Here is a 14930-nt window from a genome sequence, read left to right as displayed (position 1 = left end):
GATGTGGCTGTGGCATAGGCCTGCAGCTATAGCTCTGATTTGACCCTGAGCCTGGGAACTTCCATATGCTGTACCTGTGGCCTTAAAAAGAAAAAAAAAAGAAAGTTTCTCAAGATGAGGAGTGGATTGCTGAATAGTTGGGTATGCAGATACTTCTGTTACTGGTTGAATGTCCCAGTGTATTCTCTCGTGAGCAGTGAGTGATAGCCCCATTGTTTACCACCCTGACAGCATATGGGGATAACACAGTGGGATGGCTTCAGCACAGAAGTTCTGTGCTTTTGTGTGTCATTTCACTAGGCAATCCTGATCCTGGTCACTTGGTCACATATACAAGCAAGTGCTAACATTTGACAATGGTCTTGAATACAACCTATGAGGAGAAAGGATTTTGCAAAATGAGTCAGATATGTGCTGCCCAACTGTAGCAAAAATGGGGCTTACTAAATTACATCATCCTGGTGTGATTGAGCTTCGTAACCTACATTCACATTCTTTAATAACAGCCTTCATTAGTAACAACCAGAGCCATGGATCTTTTTATCTCTATGTGATTAGGTTCCTTGCAGGATTTGTATCTGTTAATGAAAATGTTATTATTAATAATACATAACTTTTTTTAATGGCCACACTCACAGCATACGGAAGTTCCTGGGCCAGGGATTGAATCCGAGCCACAGCTGTGGCAACACCAGATCCTTTAACCCACTGTGCCAGGCCAGGGCTCAAACCCACACCTCGGCAGCACCTGAGCCAATGCAGTCAGATACTTAACCCACTTTGCCATGGAAGGAACTCCAATGATAATAATTTTTAAAGAGTAGATAATATCAGAAATAGTCTGAGAAATTACCCAGTTAATTCTTTTAACAGGAATCTAAACTCCAGTTAATCCTAGGAAATGTCACAATATTTAGGCTCCATAGGAAGCTGCTAACAGGCAAACAAATCTCAGGGGTTAGTTTTCCTCAATTACTCTTTTCTCCTCCTTTTTAACCTACATCTGTTTCATACTGTTCATATTAAATTCCATTTTTAAGACTGAGAAATGATACTTTAACATGTCTTTTTCTAATTAAGCTCTTGGATTTTGTATTTTAGTTATTACTCCGTTCAAGTTAACGGCTGAGGCCTCACAGACTCCGACTTCCCAGAGAAAACCAGTGTTTGATCTCAAAGCAAGTTTGTCTCGTCCCCTCACCTACGAACCACACAAAGGTATGTATGGGTGTTTTGATTAAACAATTCTGCATCTATCTGAGAATGTAAAGAATTTTAGTGACTCAGTGGAAGTCATACTTGACCTAGAATTCCTGTCTCTGCCCATGTATCCACATGACCCATGATTTTAAAACTATCCATGAAACAAATACTAAATAATTATCTCACGTTATTGTTAATCAAAGACAACTTCTAACCAGTGTTACTACAACAAATTAATAGAGCTTCAGCCAAAATCAAGAAAACTTGGAAGTTATTAGCCTGTGGGTAAATAAATGTTTAATTTTCTAGGGCTGCACCTGTGGCATATGGAGGTTCTCAGACTAGGGGTTGAATTGGAGCTATAGCTGCCAGCCTACGCCACAGCCACAGCAATGCCAGATCCGAGCCACATCTGTGACATACACCACCACTGCAGCTCACGCTTACAGCAAAGGTGGATCCTTAACCCACTGAGCAAGTCCAGGGATCGAATCCGCGTCCTCATGAATCCTAGTCAGGTTTGCTAACCTCTGAGCCACGAAGGGAACTCTCTCTTTAATTTTTAAAGGATCCCAGGCTGAGAACCATCAGTCCAACAAGCTGGGATATTTATGGGCCAAATACTACTCTTGGGAATATATTAAAGTATCTTTACATCTGTTTAAAACAGCCATACTTAATGTGATATATCTAGTGCTTCTGGAATTACTTCGTTTGGTTTTTTGTTTACTTGTTTGATTTGGCCGCACCCGTAGTGTATGTTCCTGGGACAGGGATCAAACCTGCACTACAGCAGCGACCTAAGCCACTGCAGTGACAACTCCAGATCCTTAACCCACTGCATTACAAGAGAACTCCTAGAATTACTTTAAAACAAAAAAACTTCCTATAAGAATCATGTTCATGTAACAATGTTTATCTTTAAATTACTAATGTTAATGAAACATGTATAATGATAATGTAAGTCTTATTTAGAGGTAAGAGTCAAACTAACCTATGGTTTAAAAACACTTCTCTCACCCCATTTTTCCATCTACAGCAATGGCACCTCTGCCAAGGGTCAGGTCAGAAGCTTAGGAATCATTTTTGGCTCCTCATGCCCTCAGACCCCATATCCAGTCCATCAGCTAGTCCTTTCAACCCCATCATTGAAACAACTTTTATCTGACCACCTTTTGCCCCTCCACTGTGACTCAATGTAGTCCGCATCATCATCATTTTACCTGGGCCTCCAGAATAGCCTCTTTGCCCCACTATAACCTTAAAAACAAATCAGAGCAATACCTGCCTTGCTCAGAACCTCCTAAGGCTAATCTCTCTCCCACTTTTATTGCATTGCCTTCTCCCTTCCCTGACTCTGTGCTAACCACACTGGTGTTTCAGCTCCTCAAACTCACAGAGCTCATTCCCTCCTCCAGCTCTTTGAACTTGTTATCACCCTGCTCCACCTGGAATACTGTTCCCATTGACCTTTGCACAGCTTGCTCCCTTGTTTTAATGGGGCACCCACTCAACTGTCAGCAACCTAGAAAGGCTCTCCCCACCCCCCCACACACACTTTACTCCTTACCCGGTTTTACATTTCATAGCACATGGCACCACCTGATGTTGTCTTACTATTATCTACTCTATCACTGGAATGTAAGCCCAAGAGAGCAAGGACCTTTGACTGCTTGGTTCACTGCTACGTTCCTAGCATAGAACTGTCTCTGGCACATGCCAGGTATTCAAAAAGTATTTATGGGAATGACTAACCACCACTGATTTCTCCTTATGGTACAAGACCTGGTATAGAGCTTCATCTGTGTTTGCTATTTTATGTTCTAGACAAGTCACAATTCTTTTATGGAAGGGAAAATAAGTACTACTTCAGTGGTTACTTAAAGGATCAAAAGATGCAACGGATGTGAAAGTCCTTTTTATAAAATGAGAAACACCGCAAATGATAATCATTGGTACTCAGAAATAGGTCAAACTACAAATATAAGTAGTACATAAATATCTAAATATTTGGTCTCAGTTATTTTTTATTTTTTTGCTTTTTATGGCCACACCCATGGCATATGGATGTTTGCAGGCTAGGGGTCAAATCAGAGCTGCATCTGCCAGCCTATACCACAGCTCACAGCAATGCCAGATCCTTAACCCACTGAGCAAGGCCAAGGATTGAAACTGCACCTTCATGGATCCTAGTCAGATTTATTAACCACTGAGCCACAAATGAAACTCCTGGTCTCAGTTCTAAAGCCAAAAGCTTTCTACTTGATCCATTCCAAATACTTTGTTAATATGTGGTGGTAATAAACTGCACAGGTGAAATACTACTTTAATATTACATAATACCTATGCAGCCTTGGGATAAACTACTTGGTTTATTATGACTTCTTTTAATGTGCTAAGTAATTGTATTCAGTATTAGTATTTTTTTTCTCTATTAAGATTTCTTTCTATGGGAGTTACCATCATGGCTCAGTGGTTAATGAACGCTACCAGTATCCATGAGGACTCAAGTTTGAACTCTGGCCTCGCTCAGTGGGTTAAGGATCCAGCGTTGCTGTGAGCTGTGGTGTAGGTTACAGATGTGGCTCTGATCCTGCGTGGCTGTGGCATAGGCTGGCGGCTACAGCTCCTATTTGACCCCTAGCCTGGGAACTTCCATATGCTGCAGGTGCAGCCTAAAAAGGCAAATAAATAAATGAATAAATGTTGACAGCAAGCAGGTAGCCACAGATGAAGAGATAATGAGGAATATAAATACAAGAGTCTTAAATCTATCTTTATCTCTGTCTTAAATCAGGAAAACTGAAACCATGGGGCCAATCTAAGGAAAATAATTCTCTGAGTCAGCATGGAAACAGAGTTAGCTTCCACAAGAAAACTTATAAACAACCTCATCTCCAGACCAGGTAAGTACCTAAATGCCCAGTTCTATAATTCTTTAAATTTTGTAAGACTATATAAAAGCAGCGTCTTACGGATGGAGTGTTGCAGCAATAGTGGTGTTAAAGAGAGTACAAGTAGAATTATATATAGAACTTTCTAAAAGTACATGTGCTAAGGCAATAATACCACAATGGGTCCTAATTCAGTAGGTTTGAGAAGGAACCCAAGCATCTGTATTGTTTCCAAAGCTCTGCAGGTGATTCAGAAGATGACACTGGATTCAGAGCTTAGATGACCCATTTGTCCAAACAATGCACCTAATGTCCCTCCAGATACTAATCCAAGTGTCCAGGGCACCTAGGTATGCAGATACGTGTGCAGATAGGTATAAACTCCTCACTCCCAGGGAAACCAGACTTACTAGGCTTTAAGACTCTACAGGGGGAAAGCCCAGGATGCTCCTTAGAGGCTTCTTGGTGCATGAAAGCCATGGGCTGCAGCTGGTCCTGGTTTGGTCAGTCTGTTCCCTGCATGAAACTCTTCTGATACAAGGTTACCTATCACTTGACTTGTCAGCTACCACCAAGACCTTATTATTTGCTTTTAAAATCATTAACATGATTCAAGGCCTTTTATTTTTTTCTCCTTCCCCCCAAAAAACAGTGGTTTAAGTCAGTAGACCCTGATACCAGTTGTAGTACATTCTTGAGACAGTGTGATTTTGAGCTTGATCTTTGGCTTCCAGAGGTAGAGGTTTCTCATTTAAAACAAACTGTAAAAACTATAGTGACTGGATTCCATCTCCAAGGTGCTTTCTGGTTCCAATCCCATGCTTTTTTTTTTCTTTTTTGGCTGCTCTGTGGCATATGCAGTTCCCAGGCCATGGATCAGATCCAAGCTGCAGTTTTGACCTAATCTTCAGCTGCAGCAACGCCCGACCCTTAACTCACTGTCCTGGGCCGAGGATCAAACCTGCCTCCCAGAACTCCCAAGACACTGCCAATCCCATTGCACCACATGTACCGCAGTGGGTTTTTTTGGTTTTTTTTTTCATGCTTGATTTTAGAATGCTACCTTAACACAAAAAAGAAGATACCGGAGTTCCCGTCATGGTGCAGTGGAAATGAATCCGACTAGGAACCATGAGGTTACAGGTTCAATCCCTAGCCTCAATCAGTGGCTTAAGGATTTGGCGTTGCCATGAACTGTGGTATAGGTCACAAACTCGGCTCAGATCCCGAGTTCTGTGGCTGCAGCGTTAGGCCGGCTGCTGTAGCTCCAATTTGACCCCTAGCCTGGGAACGTCCATATGCTGTGGGTGCGGCCCTAAAAAGAAAAAAAAAGATACCAATTTCTAGCCCTTTAACACAACAATGACTAATAGGTATGGCTGCCATCACAAAGACCACTACATAGAGCACAGTATCCTCTAAGAGTGTTTTACCAAAGTGTGCTGGATGTCATTTTAAGTTTGGACATTAGTCTAGTAACAGGTCTTTTAAAGTGTTCTCTTTGGAGCTTTGCTAGAGCCTAATGAATACCTGTCCCTCTTAGGGAGGAGCAACGGAAGAAACATGAGCAAGAACGAAAGGAGAAGAAAGAAAAGATTTTGGAAGTTCGAAGGGGCCTCATTACGGCTAAACATTGAAAATTCAACATCCCGTAAATATTCCTTTATTCCGAATCCTTTTTTGTAAATATTTTTATATTATCCTCTCACTTTAGTCAGAAGACCTTTTCCTACTCTTAACTTTTGTTCATATATATGTAGTGTTGGTGGCTTCTTCACATGTTATACCCCGAAAAAGATGTTATTACCTTTCAAACTCACATATTATTTTGAAATAGTTTTTATATAAGCCCTTTTGTAACTGACTCAGTTTTCTAAAGAGAATCCTATAGATTTCTTGACCTAGATTTTTAATATCAAGTTCCCTCTGCTGGCTCTAATATTAACAGAACTTTAATCCTCTTCTAGGCAAAAGTCTTTACCTGATAGTAGCTTATTATACCACAAGCTTCAGTAGAAATTGAACACTAACAAGTTATGAATAGGGTAAGCTGTCAAAGGCCACCTCTTCATCCTCTAGAGAATCTAGAACTGTTCCTGAAACAGGACCATATGGTTTGGTAAGGTCAATATTTATCTGTGTAACTTTGTTCATATTACTTCATGTAACTGTCATCTGTCATCTATATACTCTTAAAAACTATAGCTTATTCTAGTCTTTCTTATTTAAAAATATAGAAAGCCATGTTGAAATTAGAGGATTGCTACTTTAAGGATTACTATGCTGTCAAACTTAGATCTTACTCAGTTCCTAGAAAAGATTACAGAGTTGTTTACCATCATATCCATGTTTGTTACACTTGAGTGGAGCTTCTGAGTTTTCTACTTTATAAGATTTTCATAAATAAAATTTTTTCTTGTGCTTTGTAAACTAGTTTGCCTCCAAAATTTGGTTGACCAGCCAAGACAAACAATAGTTGACTTGTACTCTGTGTAACCTTTCTTGACCTCCTACTCCTACTTTTAGAAGAAATGACTATATCTTTCCTTTGCATTTTCACAGCACTTGTCAGATTCTGCTGTACTTACTGTTACAAATACATGAGTCCGTAGAACATGGCATGTTCCTGGGTGTTTAGGGTTTTTTTTGGCTACGCCCATAGTATGCAGAAGATCCAGGGCCAAAGATAGATCCTGCGCCATAGCAGTGACATTGCCAGATCTTTAACCTGCTGAGCCACCAGGGAGCTCCCACTACAGGGTATTTAATAAACTCGGATTTTGCTATCTAGGGGCAGAAATCAGATCAATCAAGAACTCTCTGGTAACTGTCAAATACATTGCTAGTGAGAAGGTACAATGATACAACCACTTTGGAAGACAATTTGGTGGTTCTTTAAAAAGTTAACTGTGCAACTACCATATGACCCAGTAGTTCTCCTTCTAAGAGAAATGAAAACACATGTGCACATCAAAATTTGTGTGCTAATATTTTAATAGTATTTTTCATAGTAGCCAAAATGGAGAGAAATCCAGTGTCCATCAATAGATGAATGGATTAAAAAATATTATGCACTAGAAAGAATGAAGTACTGATAAGATGCTACAAATGGATGAATCACAAAGACACTATGCCAAATGAAAAGAAGCCAGACACAAAAGATAATATTATGATTCTATTTACATAAAATAGCCAGAGAAGATAACCCTATAGATAAAGAGTAGTTATGGGCCTGAGAATGGGAATTAAGTGACTACAAAGGGGCACTGAAATTTCTTTTTAGGATGAGAAAATTTTCCTAAAATTACCTTGTGTAAAGACTACAAAATTCTGTTTAAAAAAAAAAAAACTAAACAATATTGTATAGTTAAAACAGATGAACTTTGTTATATAAGGTACATACCTCAATAAGGTAATAATAAATCTGAAAAGGCAATTACATGAAAACACACAAAGCATATCTAAGCCAAGATAATGGAAAAGCTATCAGCTTTTGTGTTTTGTTTTGTTTTTGCTTTTTAGGGCCACACCCAATACATATGGAGGGTCCTAGGCTAGGGGTCCAATTGGAGCTATAGCCGCCAGCCCATGCCACAACCACAGCCACAGCCACGCCAGATCCAAGCCTCCTCTGCGACCTGTACCACAGCTCATGACAACACCAGATCCTTAACCCACTGAGCAATGTCAGGGATTGAAGCAGAATCCTCATGGATACTAACCATGTTCATTAACCACTGATCCACAACAGAAACTCCCTATGTATTCTTATTTCAAACCAGGCTCTCCTAGGGTACTCTGGCTATATTATAGTGTCCTATCTCTTTTTCTAAGATGATAAGAATTGATCAATAAACTGTTAATCAGAGTCTTATTTTTGGGAATGCAGTCTCTAATGCTGAAAATGGAGAAGGTTTGGGGACATAAGTCTATAAAGTAAGAACTGGTAAAGTTCATGCATCTCTAGAGGACCAGCTTAGTAGGTGTTAGGGACTGCATGCTTGTGTTCCCCCAGAGTGACTTGCTGAAATCCTAATTCCCAGAGTGACTTGGTACTTGGAGGTATGGGGCCTCTGGGATGTAATTAGGTCATGACGGTGGAGCCCTCATGATAGGATTAGTGGTATTACATGAAGAGAAAGAGACCTGAACTTTCTCTCCAAGTGAGGAAACAGTGAGAAGGCAACTGTCTACAAGCCAAGAAGCAGACACTCAGCAGATACCAGGTATGCAGGTACCTTGATCTTGGACCTCCCAGCCTCCAAAACTGAGAAATGCAGTTTTGTTTAAGCCACCTAGTCTACAACAATTTGTTATAGTAGCCCAAGCCGACTAAAACAGGTATCTCCTCCCCATGGCTTTTATAGCATCTAAGTATTCTTTGGCAGCCGCCTCTCCTAATTAAAAAAGAAAAGAAAGCTATGAGGAATAGAATGGTAGGCGGCCATCCTCAGTCATCTCAGAGACCACCCTGCTTTGGAAAAGCACCTACTAAGGTAAAAAACTATTCCTAACAGGAATCATTCTAACCAAAGCCAGTTATTTACATAGTACCTCTGCCTTAGTACTTGGATTTTAAGTTAAGGTATAGGTTAGATCCTGGTTCCTCTTAGCAATAGCATTAGTCTTTAGGAACTATGTTATCAGCCACTGTTTGGATGTCATTAAAGAAATACTTTTTGTGTCACTATGGATTCTACCAACCTTAGTTTAGTAATATAGAAATGCCACAGATTTATTTAAAAAGTCTTGGATTAAGCTCTGGAGAATTTTCATAGGCAAATTCTTCTGTGTGGGCTGGATCAGTAAATACTCCAATAAAATCTATTTCCAGGAAGAATGGACCATCCACTTTATCAGCCAAGGTGAATCCGACAGAAGAGATCTAAATTTCAAATAAAGAAATTGATCAAAATCTTACTCTGATGTTGTTCCTAGAGTTTTAAAATCCCATGAGGTAATTACTATAGGTGAGTCTATACTGTCAACCCTAAGCAAGTATACCATAGTTCTCATGTGCTGTAGCAGATTATAAAAGGAAGATTATAAAAGGAAGTATAAGGCTGCTTTTCTTTTTACTTTTCTCTTCTCTGTAAAGTAATGCCAGGAGTTCCCTGGTGGTCTAGCTGGTTAAGGATCCATCACTGTCACTGCCCTGGCTCAGTCACTGCTGTGCCTTGGGTTTGATCCTTAACCCAAAAACTTTTTCTATATTTTTTTTTAGGGCTGCACCTGTGGCATATGAAACCTATACCACAGCTCACGGCAACCCCAGATCCCCCAGCCACTGAGTGAGGCCTGGGATTAAACCCACATCCTGATGGATACTAGTCAGATTCCTTTCCACTGTGCCACAATGGGAACTCCTCAAACTTTTTTAAAAATAATAAAATGGGGAAAAAAAAGGGGGGGTTCCCACTGCGGCAAAATAGGTTAGACCATGTCTCTGCAGCACCAGAACACAGGTTCAATCCCCCGTCCAGCACAGTAGTTTAAAGAACCCAGCATTGGCACAGCCATAGGTGGCTTGGATCTGATCCCCAGCCTAGAAATTCCATATGCCAGGGAGGCCAGGAAAAAGAAAGAAAAAAAAAAAAAAACGAGGAATTCCCATTGTGGCATAGCAGAAACAGATCAGACTAGGAACCATGAGGTTGCAGGTTCGATCCCTGGCTCTGCTCAGTGGGTTAAAGATCCAACATTGCCGTGGGCTGTGGTGTAGGTCGCAGACATGACTCAGATCCTGTGCTGCTGTGGCTGTGGCACAGGCTGGCAGCTGTAGCTCCGATTAGACCCCTAGCCTGGGAACCTCTATATGCCACAAGTGTGGCCCTAAAAAGGCAAAAAAATAAATAAAACCTGTCAATCTAGCTTGGCCAAAAGATTCTGAAGTGGTAATAAAAAAATAAATATATTTTTTTTAAAAAAGTGCCCGTCAAGACTAGTAACTACAACACGGATACCTAATGGAGGCTCCTTGACTCTCTCCTGAACTCTAAAACTGTTCTTATTTTAAAGCTAAAATGAAATGTAAGCATGCTAAAAAGATGACAATACTGAAATTTCTCCAAGATTTGGGGTTGCCTTACAGGATAGGTCTGAGCATCTGTCTAGGTATGACAAGGCTATACTTAAAAAGGAATTTGAGCAGTGACTCAAACCACTGAAGTGACAATGCTGGATCCTTAACTCACTGAGCCACCCAGGGAACTCCCATCTATCTTTTTTTTTTCCTTTTTAGGGCCACATCCACAGCATAGGGAGGTTCCCAGGCCAGGGGTCGAACTGGAGCTACAGCTGTGGGCCTACACCACAGCAACAACCACACCAGATCTGAGCCACATCTGTGACCTACACCACAGCTCACAGCATTACCAGATCCCCGACCCACTGAGCAAGACCAGAGATCAAACCCGACTCCTCATGGACACTAGTAGGGTTCATTAACCACTGAACCATGAAGGGAACTCCTCAAATAGGAATTTTCATCTTTCACATGCCAGCCTTCAAAAATGGACTGAACTCAGAGTTCCCATTGTGGCGCAGCAGAAATGAATCCAACTAGGAACCACGGGGTTTCAAGTTCGATCCCTGGCTTCGTTCAGTGGGTTAAGGATCTGATGTTACCATGAGTTGTAGTGTAAGTCGAAGATGTGGCTTGGATCCTGTGTTGTGGGTCGGCAGCTGTAGCACCAATTCAACCCCTAGCCTGGGAATGTCCACATGCTGCAAGTGCAGCCCTAAAAAGCAAAAAAGAAAAAAAAAGGGACTGAAGTCATCCTCACAGGAGTTCTGTTCCACTAAAGATAATACAGTTCGGAATGAAAATATAGGAAAATGTTACCTTATCAAGCAGAAGCTGGTACTGAGCATCCCGGATTCTTCCTTGATTGGAGAAGAAAAATTTGGAGAAAGGAATCTGAAAGCAGAAACACTTATTTCATAGCTAAAATGTAAGCAACTGAGGCATCTGCATAAAGTTGCAATGATAAAAGTGATAGTTTATATTTTATTCTAAAATTATCTAATATGTTAAGTTATAACAAGTGGCTAGTCATTTAGAACACAGATACAAATTTTTCAATGAAATAATATAAATACTAGAAGAGAATACCTGAAAACCTTTCCAAGCCAGAAGTCACAAAGGAAAAAACAGTACAATTAAAACTTTCTGATGGCAAAAACTAGTATCCCATACACAAAATTTTACAAATAACTAAGATTAAACAACTCAATAGAAAAATGGGGGTAGAGAAATAGGCACACTTTGTATACTGTTAATAGGAGTGCAAATTAGTACAACTCTTATTTTCATTTTGCTTTTTCAGCCACACTTGGAGCAAACGAAAGTTCCCAGTCTAGGGATAGAATCAGAGCTATAGCTGCCGGCCTATGCCACAGCAAGGTGGGATCCAAGCCATGTCTGGGATCTATACCACAGCTAGTCAGATTTGTTTCCTCTGAGCCACAACAGGAACTCCCTAGTACAACTCTTTTAGAAAGCAGCTGGCAGAGTTTCCATGTGCCTTGGCAGTTAAATAACCTGACTAGGATCCATGAGGATGCAGGTTCGATCCCTGGCCTCTCTCAGTGGGTTAAGGATCCGGTGTTGCTGTGAACTGTGGTGTAGGTAGCAGATTCGGCTTGGATCTAATGTTGCTGTGGCTGTGGCTTGGGCCGCCAGCTATAGCTCTGATTTGACCCCTGGCCTGGGAACTTCCATATACAAACAAAATAACAAAGAATGTGGAATAATTCCATGTAATCATATAAAAGGTCTCCAGGATCTAAATTTTAAAAATACAGAGAGTTCTTGTGGCTGAGCTGAAACAAATCTGACTAGCATCCATGAGGACACAGATTCGATCCCTGGCCTTGCTCAGTAGGTTAAGGATCCAGCATTGCTGTGAGCTGTGGTATAGGTCACAGACTTGGCTTGGATCCCTCATTGCTATGGCTGTAGTGTAGGCCAACAGCTACAGCTCCGATTTGACCCCTAGCCTGGGAACCTCCATATGCCACAGGTGCAGCTCTAAAAACACCAAACTGGAGTTCTCGTCATGGTGCAGCAGTAACGAATCCGACTAGGAACCATGAGGTTGCACGTTTGATCCCTGGCCTTGCTAAGTGGGTTAAGGATCCGGCATTGCCGTGAGCTGTGGTGTAGGTTGCAGACGCGGCTCAGATCCCATGTTGCTGTGGCTGTGGTGTAGGCCAGCATCTACGGCTCTGATTAGACCCCTAGCCTGGGAACCTCCATATGCCGCAGGAGCAGCCCTAGAAAAGGCAAAAAGACCAAAAAAAAAAAAATGTACTATTCAGATTATTATCACCAAAAACACTTGTTGACATAAATACAAATTCAATTCAAAGCCTATTTAGGTGGAGCAATCAAGATGGCAAAGTAGGACATGAAGAAGCTAACCTCCTCCCACAAATACTTCAAAAATACATCGACACATGGAATGATTCTCACAGGATATCTATTGAACGCTGGCAGAAAACTTCAGACTTCTGAAAAAGCAAGGAAATCTCCACTTAACCAGGCAGGACAAAAGAAGAAAATGAAAGGAATCAGTCAGGACCCACACCCCTGGGAGGGAGCTTTAAAGGCTCTCACCAGCAGGGAGATCAGCTGGGACAGAGGGGGAGCTTCAGCGCGTGGGAGGAGAGCAGAGCAACTTACCCAGGCAGCCAGAACTGAGAGAGAACTGCACAGTCAGTTGCACCACCCCATGGCTCCCCAGTCTGAAATGTGTCTCTGGTACAGGCGGGGGCTGGCTGCTGAAGCTTGGGCTTTGCAACACAGGGAAAGGACTGGCATGGGCTGCACAGAAACAACCTGAAGGGCCTGAAGTCTGGCATGACCACAACTGAGAGTGTACAAGGAAGAAGCCCAGGCCTACCCTAGAAGCCAGGCACCCACAGTGTGGGAGAGTGTGTGAGAGGAAGGGCGGTCCCACCATTGCAGCCTTTTCCCTGCACATGCTCTCAGGCAATAGGACACTGCCTACATGAGCTCCCACAGCAGGCACAGGTACCAAAAATGGTCACAAGCCACTGACTGTGGGCTTTAGAAGTGGTCACAGGCCTCCTCCACGGACGTCTCAGGCTCTGGGTGTGGGCACAAGCTTCCACTGATGACAACCCAGGAGTAAGCATCAGTCACCATGTCTGCCTACCCCCTATGAAGGGGATAACGTCCAGCACACACTGAGAACAGAGGGAACAGACATCCATACTAAAAACAAGCCTCACACCAAAAATATTAAGCCCACTACAGATGGACACTTCCACATGTAAATATCCCTCCAAAGCATAGTAGACAAATGTTTCTTCTAAACTCAAGGATAGAAATATAAGTAAAATGAAAAAGCAGAAGAACCACTCCCAGTTAAAAGACCAAGGGAATTCCCCTGAAAGAACAGTGAAAACAGACCTCTTCAGTCTAAGAGACACCAATTTCAAAAAAAAAGAGAGGTAAAAAAGGAACTAGAGGGAGTTCCCGTCGTGGCGCAGTGGTTAACGAATCCGACTAGGAACCATGAGGTTGCGGGTTCAGTCCCTGCCCTTGCTCAGTGGGTTAACGATCCGGCGTTGCCGTGAGCTGTGGTGTAGGTTGCAGACGCGGCTCGGATCCCGCATTGCTGTGGCTCCGGCGTAGGCTGGTGACCCCTAGCCTGGGAACCTCCATATGCCGCGGGAGCGGCCCAAGAAATAGCAACAACAACAACAACAACAACAAAAGACAAAAAGACAAAAAAAAAAAAAAAAAAAAAAAAAAGGAACTAGAAACTATGAGGAGGAGCCAAGAAAAATTAGAAAACACATTTGCCAGGCTGCTGAGCAAAAGGCAACAAAGAACAGGATGAATAATGGAGAACAAAAGAGTGACCTAGAAGATAGAATAATGGAAATCACCCAAGCAGAACAGCAGGAAAAAAGCCAAATGAGAACAAGAAAGCAATATAAAAGACTTAAGGTATAATAAAAAGTATGACAATCTACACATAATAGGAATCGCAGAAAGGGAAAAGTGGTTTGAAAATATTGCGGAGCTCCTGTCGTGGCGCAGTGGTTAATGAATCCGACTAGGAACCATAAGGTTGCGGGTTCGGTCCCTACCCTTGCTCAGTGGGTTAACAATCCAGCGTTGCCGTGAGCTGTGGTGTAGGTTGCAAGGCGGCTTGGATCCCACGTTGCTATGGCTCTGGCGTAGGCCAGTGGCTACAGCTCCGATTTGACCCCTAGCCTGGGAACCTCCATATGCCGCGGGAGCGGCCCAAAGAAATAGCAAAAAGACAAAAAAAAAAAAGAAAGAAAATGTATTGCAAGGAGTTCCCATTGTGGAGCAGGGGAAACGAATCCAACTAGCATCCATGAGGATGTAGGTTTAATCCCTGGCCTCATTCAGTGGGGTAAGGATCCAGCATTGCCATGAACTGTGGTGTAGGTTGCAGGTGTGGCTCAGACCCCATATTACTGTGGCTGTGGTGTAGGCTGGCAGCTATAGCTCTGATTCAACCCCTGACCTGGGAAGCCTCCATATGCTGTGAGTGTGGCCCTAAAAAGCAAAAAAAAAAAAGAAAGAAAGAAAATGTATTGTATTGCAAGATAGAATTCCCTGGTGGCCTAGTGGATAAGGATCCATCATTTTTATTGCTGTGGCTCAGGTCACTGCTGTGACAGGGGTTCAATCTCTGGCCCAAGAACTTCACATATCATGGGTGCAGCAAAAAAAAAAAAAAAGAGTTCCCGTTGTAGCTCAGTGGGTTAAGAATGCAACATGAGGATATGGATTCAATCCCTGACCTCACTCAGTGGGTTAAGGAT

General features: G+C 42.1%; 2 protein-coding genes across 10 annotated transcripts in view; one reads left to right on the top strand and one right to left on the bottom strand.

Moving 5' to 3' along the window:
* Positions 1 to 6527, top strand: part of NUSAP1 (nucleolar and spindle associated protein 1) — a 72808-nt gene extending 66281 nt beyond the window's left edge. For all 7 annotated transcript variants that reach the window (XM_084974451.1, XM_084974447.1, XM_021097458.2 and 4 more), the window contains 3 exons: positions 1102 to 1218; positions 4001 to 4109; positions 5641 to 6527. In XM_084974451.1, coding sequence (XP_084830577.1) covers positions 1102 to 1218; positions 4001 to 4109; positions 5641 to 5734 — 320 coding nt within the window. In that variant the 3' untranslated portion in view covers positions 5735 to 6527. The remainder of the gene's footprint in view (positions 1 to 1101; positions 1219 to 4000; positions 4110 to 5640) is intronic.
* Positions 1 to 14930, bottom strand: part of NDUFAF1 (NADH:ubiquinone oxidoreductase complex assembly factor 1) — a 40814-nt gene that overhangs the window by 9992 nt on the left and 15892 nt on the right. For 2 of the 3 annotated variants that reach the window (XM_021097468.2, XM_084974539.1), the window contains 2 exons: positions 10942 to 11016; positions 7074 to 8982 (listed from right to left, as the gene is read on the bottom strand). In XM_021097468.2, the coding sequence (XP_020953127.1) occupies positions 8833 to 8982; positions 10942 to 11016 (225 nt within the window). In that variant the 3' untranslated portion in view covers positions 7074 to 8832. Of the gene's footprint in view, positions 1 to 7073; positions 8983 to 10941; positions 11017 to 14930 lie in introns of those variants that run through there. The other variant, XM_084974535.1, reaches the window with a different exon arrangement.

This window comes from Sus scrofa, chromosome 1 (assembly GCF_054392235.1).
Source record: "Sus scrofa isolate SSC_HxYL_T2T_F1_AM1 chromosome 1, Sscrofa_HxYL_maternal_Yorkshire_Landrace_v2.0, whole genome shotgun sequence".
Lineage (NCBI taxonomy): Eukaryota > Metazoa > Chordata > Mammalia > Artiodactyla > Suidae > Sus > Sus scrofa.
Note: the sequence above shows the minus strand (reverse complement) of the source record. Positions and strands in the feature narration are given on the sequence as shown.